The 27332-nt window shown below is 37.1% G+C and overlaps 2 protein-coding genes across 2 annotated transcripts; one reads left to right on the plus strand and one right to left on the minus strand.

The window, feature by feature from the left end:
* Positions 1-2918: 2918 nt before the first annotated feature.
* LOC115218399 (thioredoxin-like protein 4A) lies at positions 2919-8062 on the minus strand. Its single transcript, XM_029788188.2, has 2 exons — positions 8012-8062; positions 2919-4729 (listed from the first exon to the last, which is right to left on the minus strand). Exon 2 carries the CDS (start codon positions 4680-4682, stop codon positions 4254-4256), a length of 429 nt encoding a protein of 142 aa, XP_029644048.1. The 5' UTR covers positions 4683-4729; positions 8012-8062; the 3' UTR covers positions 2919-4253.
* A 106-nt stretch (positions 8063-8168) lies between these two features.
* Positions 8169-27211, plus strand: LOC115218398 (NADH dehydrogenase [ubiquinone] 1 alpha subcomplex subunit 9, mitochondrial). Its single transcript, XM_029788187.2, has 11 exons — positions 8169-8310; positions 9800-9973; positions 12227-12324; positions 12688-12779; positions 14436-14598; positions 15507-15615; positions 15835-15902; positions 20044-20120; positions 21073-21168; positions 26521-26587; positions 26949-27211. Exons 1-11 carry the CDS (start codon positions 8265-8267, stop codon positions 27120-27122), a joined length of 1164 nt encoding a protein of 387 aa, XP_029644047.1. The 5' UTR covers positions 8169-8264; the 3' UTR covers positions 27123-27211.
* Positions 27212-27332: the final 121 nt, after the last annotated feature.

Genomic DNA, 27332 nt, shown 5'->3' on the forward strand with positions numbered 1-27332 from the left:
GACAACGCTCAATGCTAAACAGTAAAAAAGGAGCATAATAAACAGTAAAACCAGCCCACTTGTGCATATCTTTCCTTCATTGGACACTGTCGAGGCAAGTGAAATTGAAATCAAATTCGATGACAGCACTGCATGATTGGTATCTATGCTAGTGGAGCGCTAAGAGCACCATCCAAGCATGCTCATTGCCAGGGTTGCTGACTGGCTCCCATGCCAGTGGCACGTAAAAAGCACCATTCGAGTGTGATCGTTACCAGTGTTGCCTTACTGGCACGTGAAAAACAATATTCGAGCGAGGTTGTTGCCAGTGTCGCTGGACTGGCTGCTGTGCAGGTGGCATGTAAAAAGCATCTTTTGAGCGTTGTCGTTGCCAGTGGCACATAAAAGCACCCTCTATACTCTCAGAGTGGTCGGCGTTAGGAAGGACATCCAGCTGTAGAAACTCTGCCAGATCAAGATTGGAGTCTTGTGCAGCCATCTGGCTCGCCAATCCTCAGTCAGATCGTCCAACCCATGCCAGCATGGAAAGCGGACGTTAAACAATGATGATGATATGTGATGGATGAGCAAAAACAAGAAAAAATACAAGAGGGACAAGTTTTCACAAAAGTGTTATTAGTCTCATACTTGAAAAGAAAAAGGAAATGAGAAAAACAGAAATGGTTAGCATAAAGATGGGATGAAGGCAGAAAGGATGTGTGTGTCTCCTTATCTTGGCATATCATGTGATAGTTGCAAATGAGTGTCACCATAAAACAAGCAGATGAAGTATTGTTTATGTTTGAAAACAGTTGACTACTGGCAATAGGAAGGGCATCCAATTGTAGAAAGTTTGCCTGTAACAAGTGTACATTAAAACGATGATGAAGACGACCATGATAGCTATTAAAAGAATGTTCCATATTTTGGGAACCAGTTATATAGCATTGCATGTTAATTTGGTAATATGTAGTAATAGTAACGTAGGTGTGTTTACGTCCCCGTAACTTAGCGGTTCGGCAAAAGACACTGATAGAATAAGTACTAGGCTTACAAAGAATAATTCCTGGGGTCGATTTGCTCGACTAAAGGCGGTGCTCCAGCATGGCCGCAGTCAAATGACTGAAACAAGTAAAGAGAGTAGGTGTTGCAAAGCAATGGTTGATATAAGGGAGGTAATAAATAATTGTTACCATATTACAAGTTGTACTTATTTTATTTGGTCTCTGTACTTATTTTGAACGTATACTCACAATTTGTGCATAGAAGGATCTTTTGGGGTCTATAAAATAAGTACCCATTGAGTACCGAGGTCAATACAATTGACTTACCCACTCCCCTGAAGTTGCTGGCCTTGTGCCGAAATTTGAACCCATTATTATTCATTTTGTTCATCATGTATAAGTACGTGTTCATTATCTTATTCAATTTTAGAAAAAATTGAAGCATGTCTTAAACAACTAAGGGGGGGGGGGTATTGAGCTTATTTTATGTGACTTTTGGCCACACCCTGTATATAAACAGGTTTTGTTTCATTTTCACGTAAAAAGCACCCACTACACTCACGGAGTGGTTGGCGTTAGGAAGGGCATCCAGCTGTAGAAACATTGCCAGATTAGACTGGAGCCTGGTGCAGCCTTCTGGCTTCCCAGAACCCCGGTCGAACCGTCCAACCCATGCTAGCATGGAGAACGGACGTTAAACGACGATGATGATGATGATGTTACACATTTTAGGCTGATCATCATCATTTTTTTTCTTTCTTCAAGAGTATTTATGAATTTATGATAAAACATTTTTGCTACTACTATAGTATGACATCTACCAACTGTTGGTGGTATGAAATATGTCAAAAATCATAAAACATTCATTCAAAAGGAGCATAATAAACAGTAAAATTTACTAAAAATCATAAACACCTGCTATTGATCTTCCCATTTAAATTGGTAGTGGAAAAACTGATTTCCTTCCCGAACTGAGTAATATGCATGGCACCATTTTTTTCGGACATCTCAATATTGGCTAGATTTCTCCCATTCTATTCCTCTTTCTTTTTTTCTTGTATTTATGACAAGGAGGTAAATTTCCTACCTGGTCAATAAGATTGTGCTCTCCCAAAAGGGACACCGCTTCATCTTCACTTGAGATTATTTTGTAAAAGTCTCTCGCCAGCATGGTGCTAGTGTGAACAACTAAATGGGCTAGAATTAATTGAAGGCCATAAGTGGGTTGTTTGGTAGAGTGCATTGTCATTTACGGTAGGTTGCAAATAGCATGGTCAATATCATACGATAGTAGCACCACATTTTCTAACCTTCAGTGTTAGTAAAGCTGAGTTTTTACACACATCCCTGATAAACATTCAGCGATAAGCGTATCTTTGATATATAATAAAATAAAAACAGAAATTAATAAATGATCACCAAATATTGGAATATATAAATTTCTTATATTGGTGCAAACTTGCAATTTTGTAAGGGAAGACTGCAAGCAACATAATTGCATCACATACCCCACTCCACCAACAAAAAAAAAAAAAAAAAAAAAAAAACTGTGATTTTAAGCAATGATAGTCATTCTGGATCACATCAGTACTTTGTGATAAACGTCAGCATAGAATACTTAAAGTAAATTGATGGGACAAATGAATAATGAGATCCCCCAACCCATCTAGGAAGACAATTACTCCTAACAAGAACTGATGCAAACCATGACAATCCGTCCAGTCTATGCAAGAATGAAATGGGATATAAAATAATAATGAAATGAAACCTGATGCTGATTGGTTGGTTCAGAAAAGATTTAACCAATAACCAGTTTAAAGGGATGCTGAGAGATTACAGAGGATATGTATTTTATTTCATAACACTAGTTATATTAACATGACAGGTAAAATCTTGTAAACGCGTACAGTAATTCAAAATGATTTCAACGCACAATTCAGACGAGCATTATTTTACAATTTATTTCATTTATAGACAGACTTGTTTTAGTACATTTGAACATTTTCATTGTTGGAACGATAGCTTCTTTTCAGCCTTTGTAAAGGATTCTTCTTTCTGCAATTGACCACTCAACCATAACTGAGTGCACATCCATAACACTATTATAGCTATAGCAACCTTTGATCATCAAAGCTAATATTCAATGCAATTCCTTAAGACATTTCAAACCAAAAAGTGACTGATCAGAATTTTGCATCCATTTCAATTATCAAATGTAGACACATATAACATCAAAGTACACCTAGTATAAAACTAGAATCCACCAAATAAATAATAATTAGTTGCTGGAATAGTAGCTTTGAGGTCACATTGTTATATATTATGTTGTAACCCTAGATAGGGCACAAAGCGTTTTTTGACTCATTCAGCTTGGCTGAGGACAAGTACAAAAACATACTTGAATGATTAGTAATAAGAAAGGACACAACTATCCTTGTCTGGTTATTAAACACCTTTTTCATGTGATGTCCTGCTAAGGAAGAAACTAAGAAATGAAGAATAAGACATCACATGAAAAAGGAGTCTAATATTCAGACAATAATAGTTGAGTCCTTTCTTATTGCTAATCATTCAAGTATGGTCTTGTACCTGTTTTCAGCCATATATATATATATGTATGTATGTAAGAATATGTATATATATATATATACACACATTTGTATGTATAAAACAGGATAAGTGACATGGTAGAGTGATAAGAACATTGAAACACTGCATTAGAAAAAAAAAAAAATTTGAGTTGAGCCTAGAAATGACTGTCTGAAGAGTGTTGTTGGATGAATAAACTCAAACTCAGTGCAGGACAAAGATACACAAAATGAAGTTCATAGAACATAAACTTTAAATTACTTCATCAATAAGCCATAAAAGAAAATTGTAACATTCAGCTGTAAAAGTATTTGCTTTAATAATATACAATTTCATAAAACGTATCTCACCCCTGCTATCTTGAAATAATAGATACAACCCATTAAAAAAATATGTCTATCAGTACCAATTAGTTGACTTTTTTTAAGTAATCAGGTCATTTGAAGACCTGATGAAACTCATAAGAATACTGATAACTTGATGCTATAATGGAATAAAATAGAAATAGAGGTAAATTTGTGAAAGAAAAAAATAAAGAAACCACCTGCAATGTTTCATGTCCAATTAATGTTAAACCCAGCTGAGAGAACAGTCAAATGAATGAGGACAAGATGGAAAGGGATTCTTGTTCCAGACACACCAAGGAATTACTTCTCTTTCATCAGTTAATTAAAAAATGTTTTAATAACGGTATTTAGTAGAATAATCCTTTGGTGAGACAACAAGACCACGTCCCTTTCTTGCCCCTCGATACACAGTCTCAACAATATCAATGAATTCCTGACAATCTTCTAAGGCCCAGTTTATCTTATTGTTGTTACCAGTCCCTAAATCAATCATGATATGCTTATTACGATAGAAAAACATGACCGTGCAGGGGTCGTATAACTCATACATCTTGTTGAAGTCAGGAACTTCAGTAATGTCTACAAGATAGATTACAACAAAGTTTTTGATTTTTTCAGCACATTTATAAAGTACTTCATCCATAACCATGCAGGTGGGATCCCAGTCATGACCAAACCGGATGACAACAACACGATCTTCCTCTGAGAGAATGGCCTGGTCCACTTGCCAGCCATTGTGGAGATGAGGTAACATATACGACATTCTGGCTGGATTATTTTGTTTTACTTCTTGAAAGCTGACATAGAACACTGCAAAAAAAGAGAAAAAAAAGGTAATAATAATAATAAATACAGAATCAAAGAACTATATTGAATTTCTAAATGTCTCAGAGAGACATGAGTGGTGGTGGAGCGATAGAGTGGTTGTATACTGTCAACTTAACATGACAGTCCCGTAAAGGGAATTACACCTCTGCCATTTAGCCCTAGGAAGCACAGGAAATTGTCAAAGCTGACAAGAAGCGTCAATGCTTCCTAGGGGTAAATAGCAGTGGTGTAATTCCCTTTACGGGACTGTCACATTATGTTGACAGTATACAATCAAAGAACTATAGTTGTTATTTTAATGTCCATATGCAGCCATGGTTATGGGTTGTAAGGAAAATTGTTGGACCAAAATGAATGTTACAATGCTTGAAGTTCATAAAACCAGGAGATGGGTTTTTTGTATGTTAAAATAGGTTGGATATGTTCCTCTTTCTTATAAATTACTGGTTTTAAACACAATCCCATGCCGACAATGCCAGACAATAATAAAACATAACATCAACTTACATTTGCAGGGTTAAAAATCAAAGCATTTCTTTGCGATTGTTACAGTGGAACAAGATTTTTGTTCTTGGATAGCAACTGTCGTTTCCTGTTTGCTTACCTTCAGAAAGTATGAAAAATAGCAAAGAGTTTCTTCAAACTTTGCTTTTGCTACATATTTTGGCTATATTTTAACTTCATCTGCAAAGTATAGTCCAGAGTATCCTTGCCAAAGTAAAGCAAAAAATATCTGAAAGTGGAATATCATACATTGATTTTTTTTTCTTCTGCTGGTTGTGAGAAACTGGCAGATAGAACTGAGACTGCATCAAAGCAGATAATGGTTTAAAATTTTGGCACCGGGTCAGTAGTTTTTTGAGGGGAAGTCGATTTACTGGTACTTATTCTATCAACCCTGAAAGAAAAATCGCAGAATTGTAGGTCACAGCGAAAAGACGGATGAAATACCCCAAAGCATTTCGTCCGTCAAGCTAACGGTTCTGTCAGCCCATTCGAGGCAAATAAAGATTTCTAACTTCAGTATTTATCTTATTATACACTGCACAAAGGATGTAACTAAGCACTAAAAAGCATGTTTACCAACACATTTATGGATCCCACCAACAAGGGAACTTCTAAAATTTAGAGTCTAAATCAGTGATTCTTAACTGGGGTCCAGATAAGATGGGGGGGGGATCAACAGTCATATTTTAGCAGCCTGTGAAAAAATTTTACTTTAGAGGTATTTATTGCAAGAAACAACTAGATTTAGGTTTCTTTCTATAATGCCTTACATACTCCAACATGTTTCCGACCTCTAAAACATGTTCTCTTTGAGGGTGCTATTGCAAATCTACACAAGCGAACGTGAGAAAAAACAAAACAGGAATGGTGAAAGAAGTCTATAAATAGCTTTTAAACGTGGAATGGTTATGGGAGTCCACCAGAATAAAATAGTAATCAAAGGGGTCCATAGGTACTACCCCCACCTCATTTTCCCCTTTTTCCAAAAATTTTTATTTATTTATTTGCGAAATACGTAGAAAAATATGAAGATTACGATTCTGAAAAAATTAAATTTAAATTTGTTTATTTTTTTCCATATTCTTAATCTCTGTATTTTCCCACGTAGATTGATGAAAAAAATCGAAAAAAAGTTTTAAAACAACTACAAAAATAAACCCTTTAATTTCACATGAATTATTTTGTCATATTACAACGGGAAATTACTCTGAAAGAAATCTTTGCAGAACGGTTAGTAGACTGATTACATTATGTTATCGCAGTTTTGTGAGATTTAGCTGTTATTTCTAGCATGTGGATAACCTGCTTGAAGGCCTGAGGGTATATATTCTTTTGTTTTTTTCTTTTTTTTGTTGAAAAATTGAAATTTTACAAACAAATTTTTTTCAGAATCGTAATCTTCGTATTTCGCAAAAAAACCCAAATAAACAATATATATATATATCCATTTTACCGGAAGTTATGACGGAAAAATCGGATCTTGTGAATTTTCCGAAAGTCCTCTCCCCACCCCCAGGGTCATCAGCGCGCATTTTTTTTTTGTTCCCGGGTGAAGATCTTTATATTGATCAATTTTTATACTTTCACCCCACGATTTTCACTAAGGAAAAAAAAAACAAACCTCGGACTGTTTGCGTGGAATCAAGTACCATGGCTTCCTATCGAACGGGTGAAAGCATCAAAATTTACCGGTAAAAGATGGTTGACAACCACAAGTCTAAAGAGCTATCCGGTTTGCTAGAAACAGCAGTCAAATCTCCCTCAAACCTGAGTCGGATAATGTGCTACGACTAGACATACTCAAATGATAATAATAATAAGGTACTACTAGCGAACAGTTAGTCGTAAGTAGTCGATCCTACAATGACTTGCGCGTATGTTTGCATTTCAAGGCTGAATACACATCAAAGAAAATTAAATAATATTTTTCGAACAAAGTAAATAAAACGCAAAGTAAATAATTTTTTTAAACTAAGTAAATAAATTATTTTTGTAAACAAAGGTTAGGGCTAAAAAGTCGTAGGATCGACTACTTACGACTAGCTAGCGCGGATACGCGAGTGCGCGCACCGGGACCACTGTTCGCGAGTAGTAACTAATAATAATGAAATTATTGTATACAGTGCTCAGGTGCAGCACAACTTGTCAAAAGTGCTTATAAAGTATATGCAGTAATGTACAAATGTCTGGGAAGTGAACAGTGTGTGAGTCAGGTACCTGTTTGTGTGTGTATGGAGGGGAAGGAAGACTGGAAGTTTTGAAAGGATCCTTGGAGCAACAAACAAGTGGATTTTAAGTGGGGAAGAGATGAGAAATAGTGGCAACCATGCCTTTTTCAGGAGCACTTGTAAGACTAAACAAGATGAAATCAAACTGACAATCAAAATCAGAATCGAGAGGAAACTGAGCCCCACGAATACTTCGCTGCCAGAATAGTTTCAACATATACTGTACATAATCCCTAATACCTTGTATATTATTTTAACTGTTATACTATTATTTTGCTTCGAGGCAACCCTGAACCTACAAGGCTCCTGAGGAAAAATATACTTCAGCCGTGACCATCACGTTTACATTATCCAATGGGTCTTGTTATTTCTAGCAGGTCCAGCGGTGGCCTTTGGTTTGAAAATTGCCCCAATGGTTATTTAGTTATACGTATATATGTTTATGTAAAGAGAAACATTGGTTGAAAAGGTTTATGGCAACAAAACGTAAACATTATTGAGGAAGCGCAAACAAAGCGAAATTCCTTACCTTTTCAATCAAGAACATGACACTACAACCGGAAGTCGCTATAATCGTTACTAATACCGACGCAAATATATTCACAGTGTTAAAAGATTATATTTTATTGTACATATATATGTATTACTTTTCACTCAACACTATAAAATATAGCAAAATCAATTTGAGTGTTTATTTTTTTCTACTTTTAATTTAAATATTTTTCGGTTTCCTTTTAATATATATTTCTTTCCATTTCTGCATTCACTTCTGACTCGACAACATGGCAGCCATCTCGAGGGCAACTGTTGTCCAGCTCGGACAAATCGGTCAGTAATTTTGTTCTGTAGACATATATATTTATTTTAATGTGTTCTGAATGTTTATAGAATATCTAGTATTCTCTCTTGCTATATCCCATTTAACTACGATCAATGACAAGGGCAATCTACACCGTCTCCATCGCAGCTCGTCCTCCAATAACTTTGTTATTACTCTTGTCCTTTTCACTCGCCGATTATCATTCAACTATTTTCGGCAACTTACTTCTTTTATCTTCCAATTGTAAATACCTCTCGGGCTCTAAAATGATTATTTCTAAACAGAAACCTCATTATTAGCGAATATATTTAATTCTAATTTATTTTTGCTCTATTTCAACCGAGAATCTTCCCAAATTTGAAGGTCATTCCAGGTGTACAGAGAGCAGGGTTTACACATATTCCATATTTATTCTTTTATATTCCTCAGTCCTCAGCTCATATTTCTTTTCAGTCCGTATGTCACAAACCTATCTTTTCGTATTGAATTTTTGATCATACTTAACACAATTGACAGCTAATATCTTCTAACTAATCGGTCGAGACAATCAGTTTTTCCACCACTCTATTTATCTCTGACGTGATTCATTCATTGGACTGCGATTATACTGAAGGGTTTAGTCGACCAAATCAACCCAAGTACTTGCTTTTAAGCTTGGTCCTCATTCTATTGATCTAGTTACGGGGACGTAGACAAACACCAGTTGTTCGGCGTTGGTGGGTCACAAACACACACCAGTGTGTATATGTATGCAAGTGTCTTTTACTATAGCCTCGAGCCGACCAAAGCCTCATGAGTGGATTTGGTAGAAGGAAACTGAAGGAAGCGTGTCATATATATATATATATACATACATACATATATGTGTGTGTAGTTGTGTGTCTGCGATGCCAGTACCATCTGACTGGCACCCATGCTGGTGGCACGTAAAAAGCACCATTTGAGTGTGACTGATGCCAGTGCCCCTTGACTGGCTCCTGTGCCGGTGGCGCATAAAAAGCACCATTCAAGCATGGTTGACGCCAGTGCTGCCTGACTGACTCCCATGCCAGCGGCATGTAAAAAGTATCCACTACTCTCAGAGTGTTTGACATTAGGAAGGGCATCCAGTGGTAGAAATCTTACTAAATCAGATTGGAGCCTGGTGCAGCCTTCCGGCTTGCCAGTTCTCAGTCAAACTGTGTCTAACCCATGCCAGCATGGAAAGTGGGCGTTAAACGATGATGATCATGATATATTATGACTAGCTTCCATGTTTCTCTCTTCCAAATTGGAACTGAATCTGAAACCAAGTCAATTAAAAAAAAAAATATGTATTATAAATAATAAAAAGCAAAAAATAAACATTTATGTTCCAGCTGAAAATATTTCCACACCAATCTACTACACATTATTGGAGAATCAGTTATTGCAAACCAATATCACAATCTATTAAATTGTCCCAAAATATTTCATTATCAATTTTTAAAATTGTTTTCCTTCTTTTTTCAATTCCAGGGCAACACATTCCGCCAGTATTTGGCTGTGTGTATGTTAATAAGAGAAATGCTGGCAGTGGTACAATGGCTGCAATGAAAAGAGGGCGTGGTGGACGTTCCTCATTTAGTGGAATTGTCGCAACAGTGTTTGGAGCGACTGGCTCTTTAGGGACACATGTTGTGAATAAACTTGGTAAGTGTTGATCTCCATTTAAAAGGCAACTTTCTAATCTGTGTTTGTCTTGGAACTAGCTTCTCTATACTTTCTTACATTTTATTTTACCTCACCACTTTTTATTTATCTAATCAGAATCTAATTAAATTTCATTTATGAAATTAAATATTTGGTTAAAATAATCAGAGCTGAGTATGACTTGATAAATAAAACCAACGAAGACTTAAGAGACATTGTTAATAGAACAGCTTCTACTCTGAAATAAGAAACATTTTATATAGTAATTCCATTATTTTAGTAAAAACCATAAAGTGTAGAAACTTAACTGGCATTGTGTGTATAAGTATTTACTGTATTTGCTTTGCTTTAGATGCAAAGTATATGGTTACATCCATCAGAAAAACATTTACACTTATGTAGTTATAATGATGAGATTAACTATTCTGTTAGAAAAATACCTCCTTCACAGCACCTAACCCTTTTGGTCTCATCAATAGAATCTCTACTAACTCTGAGGAAGTGTCCTTTCCTCCATTTCTTAGCAATGATGATTTTGTGAACAGTGCTATCACAGAGAAAGCCTTAATTTTTGCTACTTGCATCCAACTCTTCACAGCATATACTTAATAAATCTGTTGTAAAACTATCTCATTCCACTCTACCAAGCTCACCACTGTGTACACATATGCACCAAAAGTGACAGTACCTCAAGTTACTTCAAATCAACATCACCAGCCCAAATAATGTCCTTTCCACTATTCTCTAACAATATACCCCAGAGCTAGTCCCCATATTTGCCAATGTCTTTAATTTTTGTCTATAAGGATATATCCATGTTTGGAAACAAGTGTCCCATTCTTATGAAGGTCAACTTCACCTTCTCTGTCAACTACTTACTGCACTCACTTTCAGAATCTCTGACATGGTGACAGTTATGTTATTACCCTCAACATCAGCAAAATTTTCAACTGTGCCTGGCACACAAATCCCCTGTCAAAACTGCACACCTATGGACTCCAGAGTTCTGTGATGCAAATGACCTTACCATTTGCAATATTAACTTCAGGAAAACTGATCAATCTTGTTATCACACATCACTCATGTCAGGTGATCATGCTGGCCAGATAGATTTCAAATTCACTAGCAATGGACTAGACAGATTGTTGTGTCTTTCGCTGGTGTAAAATGTACACGGCAAGCAATTGATGACATCAAAGTAAGAGCTAGATGGAGCTTGAGGCAATCTGGAGAAGGAAGATATGGCAGCTAAAAGATCCTTCAAGATCAAAACTTCCAGGTTAATTATAAGAGGAGATAGAGACTTACCACACAGATGACAACTTTGAGAGTCTGAGACACAGACTAGATCTGTGGATGGAGCTCGATTCTAGTTAAGTAGGAGGTGACACAGGAATGAAATAGGATGGTAGGTTGAGCCAGTAAAGCTAAGTGATAAGCTTAGAAAGAAAAAGAGGGGTTAGAAATATCTGGAAGCAAGGAGTGCAGCAGAACATAAGAAACTGATCAATGTTCTGTGATGTGAGGATGAGGATCAGATGTGTGAGATGTTCTGGACATCGTCATCAAAGTGTGTGCTTGTAATGGTAGTGGTCTACTTAGCCTACATTGTCGCTGAGAAGAACGGGACAGTAATATTACTATCGCTGAATGAGAAGGAAAACAGAAAAAGATAACTGAATAAATCCAACAGTGGGACCAGCTGTTGACAGTGACAGCTCTGTGACTGAAAAAGCTGTAAAAAGGATCTGAAAAATAAGGGAAGTAACTGGGTCATGGAGAATAATCACAGAGACGAGACTTGTACTCGTCATGTACTACAAAAAGAAGTGATTCTCAGAGGAGATGACTGGTGCACCAAGTGGCTCTTGCTTTGCTAGAGAAGACTTGACCAATTAATATCAAGTATGAAAAATGAATGATGATAAAAAGAAGAATAACATTGTCTTTAGTCAATGGATCAGAAAATTGTTATGAATAAAACTGAGTGTTAATGTGTAGTTTGAAAAATTCAGAGATCAGGAAATTGTTGGAACACAATGATGAGAAAACATACTGGAAAATTAAAGTAAAGTCATAGATGTGTGGTAAAAAGCTTGCTTCCCAATCACATGGTTCTGGGTTCAGTTACACTGCTAGGCACCCTGGGCAAAATGTTCTGGTTAATGATAGTGCAGCTTATGATTGTATTGTTTCTGATTATGGAAGATGGAAATTTTCTGTACTGCTAACAGTGGATATAATATTTTGTAGGTAAGATTGGCTCTCAAGTCATTGTGCCATACAGGGGCGAGGCATCTGAAGTGTTACGACTCAAACTATGTGGTGACCTTGGACAGATTCTCTTCTTTGTATGTATCTTTTATGTCTTTATAAAATTCTATTGTTTCATAATTGTCAGATCTGAATATTTATATTTAAATAGTTTGAGTTAGATTTTGTTTTTTCTTTAATATTTCTTTGTGTTTTTATTCAGTTTTATTTTATTTTTACCGTAACATCTTAATTCAAAAATAAAATTCTTAACTACATTTTTTACTGAAGTGTGACAAAATTCTCTTGGAGTTTTACCACATCACTACTGTTTCAATCACATGTAACCTAGTCAAAAATATATTTTATTATTGTTGTATAAGTTTTATGATAGATATACAATAGTTCTAACTTCTTTCTGAATCTAGTATAACTCTTGTGATTTCTCTCATGCTTGGTAGCCATACAACTTGAGGGATGATGAGTCTATCCAAAAAGTCATGAAGTATTCTAATGTTGTCATCAATATGGTCGGTCGTGACTGGGAAACAAGGTATGTATCTAAACTAATGTTTCTAATATAATTTGTGTTCTGTAAGGGTATAAGCTTCTACACTTCAGCTGTTTTAGTGTTGTCTGTCATCTTTCTCAATATCTCTTTCTATCATTTCTACTTTCAACTTCCCTGCTTTCTTTTCATCGTCATGTTAAAAAATAGCCATTGTCTACAGTATAATGGCTGAGTGGTTAAAACATCAGGTTTACCATCATGAGGTTGTGAGTCTGAATCCCGGACCTGGAAGTATGTTGTGTTCTTGAGCAAGACACTTTATTTTATGTTCCAGTTCAACATTACTGGTGCCAAGTTGTATCACCTTTGCCTTTTCCTTGGACAATATCAGTGGATGACCAAAGGGGGTCTTTTTACTATACAATGCTGTGTTTTAGTCATCTTGAAACAGGGGGTAAAGATAGTAGGGTGAGGATAATATGATTAATGTTTACTTTATACCATTGCTAATTAGTTGGACAGAAATGTAGGAATTTTGTAAATGAGATTGTTCGAAAATCATTGATACCTCTCTTGTAGGCACTTGTGATATTATCTTTTACATGTTTCAGTTATTAGAGTGCTGCCATGCTGGGGCATGAGGTTTTCAGGGAAATAAATCAACCCCAGGACTCATTTCTTGTTAAGCCTGGTACCTATTCTATTGGCTCTTTTTGCTGAACCACTAAGTTACAGCGACATAAACACACCAACGCCAATTCTCAAGCCGTACTGGGGGACAAACACAGACACACACACACTTCATACACAACAAGCTTCTTTCAGTTTCCGTCTACCAAATACTCTCACAAGGCTATGGTCAGCCTGAGGCTGTAGTTGAAGACTCTTGCCCAAGGTGCCTTGCAGTGTAACTGAACCCAGAACCATGTGATTGGGAAGCAAGCTTTTTACCACACAGCCACATCTATGACTTTACTATAATTTTCCAGTATGTTTCTCATCATTGTTGCCTGTATCAATTCCAGGTGGATATATTTTCTTACATTTGATAAAATAAGAAAGAGGAGAGGTTTTCTTGACTGAAGAGTTATAAGAAGATGACAAGCCAAGTACAAATCTGTATTGCCATTATGCTGGGTCTTATAATGGTTCGATCTTTGAACCATTTTAGAATTCAGCATATGCTATGATTCTGTTACCAATGCAAAATATTGAAATGCTTACAACTGGCTGGTACCCACTATAAGTGATATTAAGTTAAGAGAAATATTTGTTGGGATGTGAGGAGACCAAAATAAAACAATTGACAACACAAAGCCAACTTTAAACAGAGATATTGTGTAATGTCATGTGTGTAGGAAGCTATGTTGTTGCTTCTAGTAATAACCATGAGGTACTTGTTAGATTACCAAGGCCTGTAGTAAACATCAGTGAAACAAAGTAGTGGTAACCTTGACCATGAAATATACTGTAATGGTAATCAGAGTGGTGAAAAACATGTAGGCAAAAACAGAGATAATAGTAGTAACCATGCCAATGAACATCTCCGTTCATAATAGTACCCACGACCATAATAGTGTTAATCATGATTGTTACCGCAGCAGTGAATGTTATAACAGTTGTAGCCATTGCAATCAAAAATATAAGATATAACGATGCCATTGTCTCACTGGCTGTTATTCACCTTTGTGCTTTCAGGAACTTTAAATTCAATGATGTCCATGTTGATGGTGCTCGCAGAATTGCTCGTCTTGCCAGGGAGTGTGGTGTAGAAAGACTCATCCATTTCTCCTCTCTTAATGCTAGCCCAGATCCTCAAAAAATTTTTATGAAGACAGGATCCGAGTTCTTAAAATCCAAGGTTAGTATTTCTGACTGCTGTATACTGTTTATGACAATTGCTTTATCCATTTTCCATTATTTGCTTCAGTCAAGGAATTCAGCAAAATCAGATAATTCCATGAACTCTTGTGTAAGAAAAGAGTTCGATATTGACATGGTCCACCACTAACCTACTCATCACTGGTCACTTTGGACTCTGCTCTATTGTGATAGTGTTTTTGCTTACTGATGAAGGAGACAAGCATCATATTGATCTCAATGGAAGATGTCCTTGGAATCTTTGTTCAAGGAGTCGATACAGATTTGGCTTCATGATGTCTAGGTTGTATGTAGATAACACTCTAGTGAGACAGGTTAGCCAAATATGGGAGGTGCTACCATCTGTACCGAAGTGTACCTTTGTTGGAGGTAACAGCATGTGGATCATTGAGGAAGAGTGTGAGGGACAAAGCCCAACCCAGGAGCACACCAGAGTTAACATTGTGTAGGCCAGAGAGTGCTCCATGAGTACACATTGTCATAACAGGGACTGAACACGTGTCTTTATTTACTTAATCCTTCGGTTACCTCTTCAGGGTTACTGCAAGTTTTTATTTGGTCTCTTTTTACCTAATGGTTTAGAACAGTGGTTCCCAACCTTTTCAATACCAAGGACCCCTTTTAATGGGCTTATCCTTTTGTGTGTGTGTTTGTGTATATATATGTATAAAATTTTGACTTTAGTTCATGGACCACCAGTACTACTTTTGTGGACCACAGGTGGGGAACCACTGGTTTAGAAGATGTTTATTACCCAAGTAAGATACTGAATTCTAGGTGTTTGGATGTTATCACCTTTATCCTGCAAAACAATTATAATTTGCTTCAAATACCACTCTTGTAGCAATTCTTCACAGTCTTCATGATTGATTCTTATTTTTCATTCAGCATGAAGGGGAGTTAGCAGTACGTGAAGAATTTCCTGATGCAACCATCTTCCGTCCTTCGGATATATATGGCTCTGAAGATCGATTCTTACGTTATTACGCTAGTGGGTGTAAGTAAGATGTTTTATTTTGATTCAGAAATAATGTTTCTTTATACCTGATGACACTGTTTTTACACCTTCTGTATGTCTTCTCCTTTGTTCCTTAATATTATTTACTAAATCTCAAGTACTTTGCTCCCCTCCTCACACCTATTGTTACTTTGTCGTCTTCTAATTTTATGATTACTATCAATGAAGTAATGCTATGTTTTTTGTTTGTTCATGTAGGGCGTCGTGGTAGGGGGCATCTCCCGTTATGGAAGAAAGGCACTGAAACAATCAAAGCACCTGTGTTTGTAAGTTTTGCATTCACTTTGATGATGTTGGAAATATTTTACACAATATCTGTATTTAATAATATTTTGAAGAGTTTTGGAATCTTTTTTTGTGTGTGCAGCATATCTATACTACAATATTTGTTGTTACACAACAGAATAGGTCTACACAGTATCTCCCATGAATTTTTACTGTTATTTGCTTTGTGCAGAAAACCTAAAACCTCTTAATTCAAAATTAAAATTCTTAAATTCATTGCCCTTGTTCAATGTAAGATATGGGTATTTGATTCTGCGCAAAGACCACAAATACATTTTGCTTCTGTCATACATTCAGGTGTAATGCTGCCACTTAAATTTTAATTATATATACATACACACACACACACACACACACATAGATTGTACTGTGATATCTTGTAGAAACCTTTTATATAGATTTACTTCTGCACGATATTAATCTTTTGAGACCTGATGTGGTTTTCCAAATATTGCATGCAATATAAATAATATAATGCTGTTACATTTCACATCTACATACAAAATGATCTTGTATATAAGTATATGAATTTATTACTAAATACACTTGCATACATGTCTTGTTTTACATAGCAACCAGTTTCATATCTGTTATAAACAGTCTGTCTAATAGTGATATATCTATTGCATGGCATCTGATAGAAACCATTGTCCATACAGTACACATGTTTATTCTCATGAAATATGATTTTTTTAGTTTTTGTAAAGAATAGCTTATCTGGAGTTACGAACACATTTGATAACTGTAAATGGTAAGCGGATGAAGATGCAGAGAATTTGGATATAGGGTCCACAATAAACAAAGAAAGATTCAAGACCAAAAGATATTTCATTGAGTATAAAAAGTCTGGCTATAAAGTGTAACTGGAAGGCAAATGCATATTTTGTTTCAGAAATATACATTTACCGTCCAGTATATCTGAGCATTCTGCATGGTTGGGAAATATGATGACAGTAACAGATGAAAGATTGCTAATTCCATCCAGAACTAGAATGTCAGGAATGTCTTGAGGATAAGTTGTATCAAAAGTAGTAGATGATGCCCCTTATATCAATGGAATAAGGACACAAACCCAAAAGGTTAAGTCTTATGGTTTTGTGTTGACAAGAAGTCTGAAGACAGCCTAGTGACATAGTTGAGGAGGAAGGACCAGTTTCTGATGGAACCAAGTAATTCAGAACAGAGCCAGATATGAAATTCTTATGGCTCTCTTTGTGACTTGTTGTTCAGAGTGAATTAAGTCTAAACTAGGAGACAGGTATATCTAGCCAAAGGAGAAGCAGAAAAAAAGTTTTCCCATGTTCAGTGACTTGAGGACTAAAGATTTGAAGTGTTTCGGATTGCAAGAAACTGTGTGAGAGAAAATTGTAATGTCATAGGAGAGAAATGTGTCCACATGGATGATGGTGCACTTGCATTTAATGATTCTGCAAAGAAAGAGGCTTGGAGAAGCCATTATGAAAGACTGTTGAATGTGGAGAATGAATGGGAGAGAAGAGTCTACTAAATGGTAACCCAACTGAGGGACCAGCTATCCAAATTAACAGTAACTTGGTAGATAAAGCAATTAAGGATAAGAAGACAAGGAAAATCCCCAGCCCATCAGGAATCACCACTGAAATGCTTAAAATATCTGGCAGTGTGTGTTATGGTCTAGTCATCTGTTTTGTAAATCAGATGGTTCACGAAGGAGTCATACCCATAGTCAACTGCTACAAAGATAAAGGTGATACCTTAGAAATAATTACAGAGGTATCAAATTGTTGGATCAGGTGATGAAAGTTATGGAGAGGGTCATAGCCCAACTAATCAAGGAGAGAGTTAGCCTAGATGAGATGCAGTTTGGTTTTGTGCCAGGGAGAAGCACCACTGATGCTATATTTCTGGTAATTCAGCTGCATGAGAAATACATAGCCAAAGATAAACCTCTGTACTTGGCTTTTATTGACTTGGAGAAAGCCCTTGACAGAGTTACCTGATCCCTTATTTAGTAGTCAATGTAGAAACTACTAATAGACAAGTGGTTGGTGAGAGCTGTACAAGCCATTGTACAGGGATGCTACCAGTAAGGTGAGGGCTGGCAACAAGTATAGCAAAGAATTCAGGGTACAAGTAGGGCTTCATCAAGGATTGATCCTCAGCCCCGACTTGTTCATCATAGTCCTTCAGGCAATAACAGAGAAATTTAAGACAGGTTGCCCCTGGGAGCTCCTCTGTACTGATAACATTGTTCTTATAGCAGGATCATTACCAAAACTAAAGAAGTTCCAGGTATGGAAGCAAGGTCTAGAATCGAAGGGCCTTAGTTGACAAGAAAAAACCAAAGTCTTTGTAAGTAGGAAGGCAGACAAATTACAAATCCTTTCAGGCAGATGGCCCTGCTCGATCTGTAGAAAAGGCGTAGTTAGAAACTCCATAAGATGTACCTGCTGTAAGCTTTGGACACATAAGAGGTGCAGCAATATCAGAGGAAGGTTAACAGGGAAAATAGCTTTTGAGTTTGGCAGATACACAGGTACAATAAACACAGAAAATGTACAGAAAATAGACTCCATCAACTGCCAGGGGTTTAAGCTAGCAGTAGTAGATTGCTTCTGTTATCTAGGTGACCAAATTAGTAGTGGAGGTGAATGCTCAGAGAGCATAGCTGTAAGAATAAGAATAGGCTGGGCAAAGTTCAGAGAGCTCCTAGCTCTGCTGGCAGCAAAAGGCCTCTCGCTCAAAGTGAAAAATTGTATGATGTCTGTGTGCTAACAGCTATGCTACACAGCAGTGAAACATAGTCTATGACAGCTGAGGATGTGTGTAGGCTTGAAAGAAACGAAGCCAGTATGCTTTGCTGGATGTACAGTATCAGTGTGTCTGTTCAATAGAGTGTAAGCATCTTGAGAGAGAAAAGTTGGGCATAAGAGGCATCAGGTGTGGTGTGCAAGAAAGATGACTGCTGCTATGGTCATGTGATGCATATGGACAAGGATAGCTGTGTAAAGATCTCTAACTGTGGGGGGAACTTGTGTCTGATGCTGGTGTCATATAACTGGCACCCGTGCTAGTGGCACACAAAGAGCACTTTTCAAGCATTGGGCCTCATGGAGTCAAAATGGCTAATGCCGGTGGCATGTGAAAAGTTCCTTTCGAGTGTTGGGCCCTACGGAGGCAATGACAAATGACCAAGACCTTTGGCATTATGTCCTGCTTGAGAAGACCCATCAAGCCAAGTCGAATTGCAGTCGAGGCAGATACTGATTTCATGCAAATGAAATTTGCTAGTGGCATGTGCTAGTGGCATGTAAAAACACCCATTACTCTTTTGGAGTGGTTAGCATTAGGAAGGGCATCCAGCTGTAGAAGCCATGCCAAATCAGACACTTGGGTCTGCTACAGCTTTCCAGCTTGCTAGCACTGGTCAAACCGTCCAACTCATGCTAAGATGTGCAATGGACATTAAATGATGATGATGATTCATTGCCTAAATATACATTTGATTCATATTTGTTGGTTTGTTAAAGCAGAAACTGATGGATAAAGAGTATATTCCAAGATGATGAAGCAAAATTTTTAAAATGACTGTAGAATGAATGAATTTTAAAGATAGGAATAAGAATAATTTATTACGTTGGGCTGGATAGTTCTAAAATTTCAGACATTCCATTTACCTTTTACTTTTTTTAGTCATTTGATTGTGGCCATGCTGGGGTCACTGCCTTGAAGGGTTTTAGTTGAATGATCAACCCCAGAACTTCCTTTTTTTTTAAGCCTAGTACTTATTCTATTGGCCTCTTTTGCTGAACTGCTAAGTTATGGGGACATAAACACAAACACATACACACACACACACACACAAATACATATATATGAGCTTCTTTCAGTTTCCATCTACCATATCCACTCACAAGGCTTTGGTCAGCCTGAGGCTTTAGTAGAAGACACTTGCCCAAGGTGCCAAGTAGTGGAATTGAACCTGAACCATGTGTTTGAGAAGCAAGCTTCTTACCACAGCCACACCTGCACCTTTGCATAAATTCTTGATTCAGATCTTTGTATATAACTAAATGTGCCTTTCCTATTTGTATAAATATTGTCCTAATTATTTTCCTACATGTTTTGTCTCTCTCTTTACAGGTATCTGATGTAGCTGAAGGTATCATGAATGCCATAAAAGATCCAGCTTCAATTGGACAGACCTATGAAGCCATTGGGTGTGTTGCTCACACTTTACGTTATTATTCAAATTATTTGCCTCCTTTCTCTGCTCAGATTCTTTGTATTATATTTTGTAAATTTACCTGTAACCAGTTAGACAAATATTTTACCTTTCTGCTAAGCACTTGACTGAAATGCAGACTAAAGCAAGCCAACAATGTCTTAACTAGGAACACACCTCAATGGTTATGGCTGAATTTTTGATCCCTTGTCCAGTATTTTAACTGTCTCCCCACTTCATCATGTTTGAAATTTCTGTCTTTGACAGAAGAAAGAAATATTCATAATTTTTTATCACAATTCCAGTATATGAACTCCGTAACATTTTCTGCACTATTGTATCACATTTCCCTTCACTCCATCACATTCTCCTCATCTTGTACATCATATCTTCTCCACTGCTATACTTCTTCCCACCACTCCTACTACATCACATCTTCCTACCACCAATTCTGTCCTGCATCACTGAGGTGTTGTGTTCTGTTTATGTAGTTTATACTTCTAGATAAGCAAATTCTATAATATATTATAAGGACATGCAAAAGGCACCTGTACCAGTGACACAAAAAAGGGCTCCCATGCCAGTGTCATGTAAAAGACACCCAGTGCACTTTGTAAGGTGGCTGGCATTAGAAAAGGCATCCAGCCACAGAAACCAAGGGAAAACAGATGACTGGAGCTTGGTGCAGCTCTCTAGCTTACCAGCCTTGGTTAAGCTGGATAACCCATGCCTGTATGGAAAACAGGCATTAAATGATAATGATGTTGATAAAAGCTTTCTCGCAATAACCTTCAAGTCCTAAACAGATTATAAATTGAATTTCATCTTTCTTCAGGAATCATAAACCATTGCTAGATTTTGTTAAAAGATATCTTTTGGCATTCTCACTCATCAGATACTGTATCTATTTATTAATAAATTCTATTTTCACATTTTTTTCTTTTCAGTCCCAATCGTTATTATCTTTCTGATTTAATGGATTATTTTTATAATATTCTACGATGGAGAGGATACAAGAGAATTCCAATATCTCCAGTCTTCTTGTAAGTTGTATTCCTCTTTCTCTGTCTAGTATGAGTGCACAGTTTTTACAGCCTTAATGTTCTGCCGTCCAATATAAGCCATTCCACACCCGCAAATTCTTGAGACCACAGATAGTTGCAAGCTGTCACATTGTTGCTAAGCCTACAGTGGATTGCAAGTGTAAGTTAGGGCACTCTCAGTAAGTGGGAAAAAGAGTTGATGATAATGTAGATGACAATAACAGCCAAGATGCTGGTGAAAATGATGATGTCACATTTTATTTTAGAAAAGTTGACCAAACTGGAATGTTAGCATTTTTGTTTCTGGTTTAAAAGCCAACTTTGTTTAATTAGAAAGTTCATCTGTTGTCTGTCAACTATCTGAGAGTCTTTGAATATCGTAGCTACTGTTTTTTTATATGAATAAGGGATTTGAATTGCCCACCTCTTTAACTGAGCAGCTTTGGGTTATATGTAAGTCAATTACGAGCCCCTGGCGACTGAGGCTTATTCACTGTAACTTTCATACAGGTGTAGCTAAGTTCACTTCTTAACCATGTGATGGTACCTTGGGCAAATGTCTTCTACTATAGCCCAAAGATGACCATAGCCTTGTGAATGGATTCAGTTGATGAAAACTGAAGGAGCTCGCGTGTATGTGTGAATTTGTGTAAGTGAGCTTGTATTTCCCTCATGTTCACTGGTATGTAAATAATGTCATTGTCATGCAGACTACTGCAAAAGGATGTAAACAAAAGGCTCCTTAAACAATGTTATTTCCAGTTTCCTACGTAAATATGCTTGGGATTTTGTTAGACTGTGAGATTATTACCTCTCTGGGAAATCGGTGGGCTTTTAGCAACAGGATGAGTATCTGGGCACAGAAAACCACTGCCTCAATGTTCTCTTGATCCATGCAAGCATGGAAAAGTGTACATTAAAGCAATGATGATGATGCTGAAAATTTTCTAAATCAAAGGCTTAGTCTTGTCTGTAATGATTGAGCAGAAAATACCTTAAAAAGTATTTGTTTATTCAGTTGCTTATAGTGCTTTATTTGTGGTCAGATTTTTGTGAAAATTAGTGATAGTGTGGGAGAAAAACTTTTGATGTAAGCTATCATTTGTGTTAAAAATAACATGCATGTGTGATTGTTCATTAATCTCATAATAATTAAAAATATGCACTAAAAAGGATGATGGTGATTAACGCATTTAGTAATAGACATGGAAATACAAACAGCACAAACAAAATTTGTTTTTTCCTGAGGTTTAGTAGATTATTCATTATTGCACCTAAAGGTAAGCTGTAACTCTTATTGAAAACAACATACCCAGGTATGCATAAATTTTATCATTTGTAGGAACAAAGTTGTTGGCTTCTGTTTATTCCACATATATAAATCACTTTGTTGGGTGATAGTACTGTTGAAAACTCAATGGAAAGTCTAGAAAAAATATTCAACGAGCTGTTTTATTTCTAGATCACCAGCACCTGTAAGGTGTTCAGGTAATATTTCATTGAAGTGCACTTGATATAAAAAAACAAAAAAATCAAACAAGTCAGACATGATCATGCATGGGGAAAAAATAAATATATTGCTCTTGTCGTTGTCTCCAAAGCCTTGTCTGTCATTGATTCATTGATTAAACCATTGTCTAAGTTGTCTCTCGAAAATGATTAGAAGCTATTTTTGAAAGCAAATTTTGATAAAATGAAAAAGACCCCCCCCCCCCCAAAAAAAAATATGGTAAAATTTCAGTAATACTTAGTTGATGTTCATTGTTTACATTATTTACATTTGACAGATATTTGTCCTCATCTTGTTTGTTGTTAACATAATGTTTTGGCTGATACACCCTCCAGCCTTCATCAGGTGTCTTGGGGAAATTTCGAACCTAAGGTATTTTTCAATGTTATTATTATTACAGGTCACTGCATGGAATTGAACTTGGAATCTTGGGGTTAGTAGCCCGTACTCTTAACCACTATGCCATATGCCCCTGGAAAATTATGGAGTGAATTTTAGGGCTTATAAATCTAACATTTTCCTGTCCTTCCTTAATACTAATTCCCATTTGCTACTAGTGTTCTCTATTATTTTAACTTCATCCCACAGGGGGAGTTGATCTCCATTTTCCTATACATGATCAGCTATACCCGATTTATTAATATCTCCTTGAGTCTACCCTTATTTTGAGGGGGCCGCATGTTTCGCCTTTGTATAACCTACCACAACTGCATGGGATGGAGTATGCGCAGTGTTTGATCATGTTCTCTTCTATTGGTGGTTTTACTCGAAGGAGATATTCGCGAAGTGTTGTATTACTCTTGAATACTGTCCTGATGTCATATGGGCTGCATATCTTTTGTATCTTTTTGGAGAGGCCTTTCACATAGAGTAGACAGACTGTGGACAGTTTTTTGGCCTCATCTTCTCTCCTTTTCATAATTAGAGTGGATATTATACTTTTGGGGTAGTTGTTGCTTAACAGATTGTTATTGAGCTTGATCATTTCCTCGTGGTGTGTATCACGATCACTACTTACATTCTTTGCACAATGTTTTAGGCACTGAGCAATCCCTCTCTTTACACTCTATGGATGGTGGGAATTGAAGCTGAGGTATCGTCCAGTAAAGGTCAGCTTGCAGTATATGGATGTCCTGAATCCATACTTGGTGCATGTTATTAATACATCCAGGAATGCCAGCTGATTGTCTTTTTCCTTTTCCATTGTGAACTGTATGGATGGTTGTATTGAGTTCACATGATTTATCAGCACTTGGACATCTTCCTGGTGGGGTATCACAGCCATAGGGTTGGTTTTAGTGGTGTTGATCCTAAAGCCAAATTCTCAAAGTATTCCATATAAATCCTTACTACTTTCCATGGTACTCCTGTTTCATTATATCTTCTTTTGCCTTATTGTATCCAATCTCCATTCACTCATATCTAGGAGTGTTATAAAACACATCCTGCATTGGCTCCTTGTATGCATCAGTGGGAATGCAATAAGTGAAGGGAATGAAAAATGAGAATGTGTGGCTGTGAAGGAACTTTTAGTATTTATATTACTCTATTAAATGTAATGATTATTCATTCAGTTTTGAATTGATCTTACATTGTCTTGTAAGTTCAAGATTTTGGTGATGTGATTATTTAGTCTTAGAATGGCATTGTAAGGTAGGTGTGAGAGGCCAGATTCCGTCAGTTTGGATATAAAACAGGATATTTGTGCCAGATATGGTTGGTGTAAATGCTAAAGGGTTAAGGAAACTCACTAATAATGTCGTTCCCTTTAATAATCCAATTCTTAACTCACTTTCATTATACCTATACTAGAGTTATCCCCCTTACTCCGTATTTATCACACCAACACACGTTTTCTGTTATTCAATCAGATAATTTTTCTGTCCATCTTATTTGTTGTTTGCCCCCAGTTAAAATGGTTAGTAGTTAACTAAATGTTAACTAATTTTGGTTCTGGCTAACCAAATTGAATATGCTCTGTATCCAATACTGAGTGCTTTTTGTTTGTTCATGAGCATTAAAAGCCAACATCATTATTTAACGTCCGCTTTCAATGCTAAGCATGGGTTGAACAGTTTGACTGAGGACTGGCAAGCCAGAAGGCTGCACCAGGCGCCAGTCCGATTTGGCGAAGTTTCTACAGCTGGATGCCCTTTCTAAAGCCAACCACTCCGAGAGTGTAGAGGGTGCTTTTTACATGCCACAAGCATGAGGGCTAGTCAGGCGGTACTGGCATTGACCACACTTGAATAATGCTTTTTACGTGCCACTGGCATGGGAGCCAGTCAGGCGGCACTGACAATGATCACACTCAAATGGTGCTTTTTATGTGCCACAAGCATGGGGCCAGTCAGACAGCATTGGCATCGACCACACTCAAATGGTGCTTTTTACATGCCTTCAGCACGGGTGCCACTCAGGCAGTACTGTCATCGGCCATGATTTCACTTGCCTCAACAGGTCTTCGCAAGTGCAGTTTATTGCCCAATAATTGAAGGGTACTCTTAAATGGGCTAGTTATGCTGCACTGGCATTGGCCATGGTTACAGTCTCACTTGGCTTGCCAGGTCTTCTCAAGCACAGCATATCTCCAAAGGTCTCAGTCACTTGTCATTGCCTCAGTGAGGCCCACCATTTGAAGGTCATGCTTCATCACCTCATCCCAGGTCTTCCTGGGTCTACCTCTTCCACAGGTTCTCTCTACTGCTAGGGTGTGACACTTTTTCACACAGCTGTCCTCATCCATACGCAACACATGACCATACCAGCGCAGTCATCTCTCTTGCACACCACATCTAATGCTTCTTATGTCCAAGTTTTCTCTCAGGGTGCTTACACTCTATTGTGTATGCACACTGACATTACACATCCAGTGGAGCATACTAGCTTCATTCCTTGCAAGCTTACGCATGGCTGTTTGCTCACATGCATCAAACAGTCTACTTTTTACTCTGAGCAAGAGGCCATTTGTCATTAGCAGGGGTAGGGGCTCTCTGAACTTTGCCCAGGTTATTCTTATTCTTTGCAGCTACACTCTCAGAGTATCCATCCCTGCTACTGACTTGGTCATCTAGGTAATGGAAGCTATCAACTACTTCTAGTTTTTCCCCCTCGAATGTGACGGAAGTTGTTTTCTGCACATTTTCAGTATTTATTGCCCCTGAGCATTTGCTACACACAAAAACTATCTTCCCAGGTAGCCTTCCTTTGATATTGTTGTACATCTTATGTGACCATAGCTTACACCAGGTTCATCTTATGGAGTTTCTACCTACGCCTTTTCTACAGATTGAGCAGGGCTATCTACCTGAAGGGATTTGTGGTTTGTCTGCCTTCCTTCTTATTAAGACTTTGGCTTTTGCTAAATTGACTCTAAGGCCCTTTGATTGTAATCCTTGCTTACACACCTGAAACGTCTCTAGTTCTGATAGTGATTCAGCTACTAGAGCAAGGTCATCAGCATAGAGAAGCTCCTAGGGGCATCCTGTCTTGAATTCCTCTGTTATTACCTGGAGGATTATGATGAATGAGAGGGGGCTGAGGATTGATCCTTGGTGGACCCCTACCCAGAATTCTTCACTGTACTCGTCAACCCTCACCTTACTAACAGTATCCCTGTACATGGCTTGTACAACTCTTACTAACCACTCATCTATCCCTAGTTTCTGCATTGACCACCAGATAAGGGATTGGGGGACCCTGTCAAAGGCTTTCTCCAAGTCAAAGGTATATATTTAAATATTTATATTATTATGTAACACTGTTTACATGTTCTTTTATACCATATTTCAGTATAAGAACTCTTGTTTATTTATTCAACACTCTTCTGAATTTTATTACAGAGCCAAAGTTTGGGCTTTTTCTTACATGCCCAGTTACCCTCTTTTGAACTTTGAGAAGCTTGAGCGGGTAAGTTTGATATTTTCTTATTCAATTCCATCATTCTGGTGTTAGGCCTTTGTAGTCATCAAAACAGTTTCAAAGTAACTTCACTCGAATGAATACAGTTTAAATACAGTCCTAAAATAATTACATCATACAATCTACTTTTCATTCTTTACTAACAGATGTAGTAGTTCTCTGAACTTTGCCCAGCCTATTTTTATTCTAGTGATGTGAACTTATAATTCTTATGATAAGATGTTAATATTGTTTCATTAACTGTTGTTATGACTAGATGTCTTTCATAAAAGAATGTTATATATTATATTGTTATGACAGTAGTTTTTGACTAAAAGCAAAATACTGAAAATATTGGTGTATTTTTTAGGAGCACATCACAGATGTCATTACAGGCTGCCCCACATTAGAAGACCTTGGGGTGAAACTGACTCATATTGAAGAACGTGCCGTGTTTGAACTGAAGCCTTTCCGAATGTATTCTTACTACTATGACCAGATTGGTGAATTTAGTGAACCTCAGCCACCACCAATTGTAGCATAAGGCTGCACAGTGCTAGCTTATATTCAGTTTGTGGAAAATTAGATAATTGGAAATTTCTTTATCTGTAAATAAAAAGGAAAATAACATTCTTTCGTAAGTTATTTCATTTTACAAATCTATTCTGTGCTGTTGTTGTTGTTATTTAGCTCAGGTCAGCTTTGATCAAAGATTTATTCAGTCAATACTGCACAGCTCTGTCTTGCAAAAACA

Source organism: Octopus sinensis, linkage group LG13, assembly GCF_006345805.1.
Source record: "Octopus sinensis linkage group LG13, ASM634580v1, whole genome shotgun sequence".
Lineage (NCBI taxonomy): Eukaryota > Metazoa > Mollusca > Cephalopoda > Octopoda > Octopodidae > Octopus > Octopus sinensis.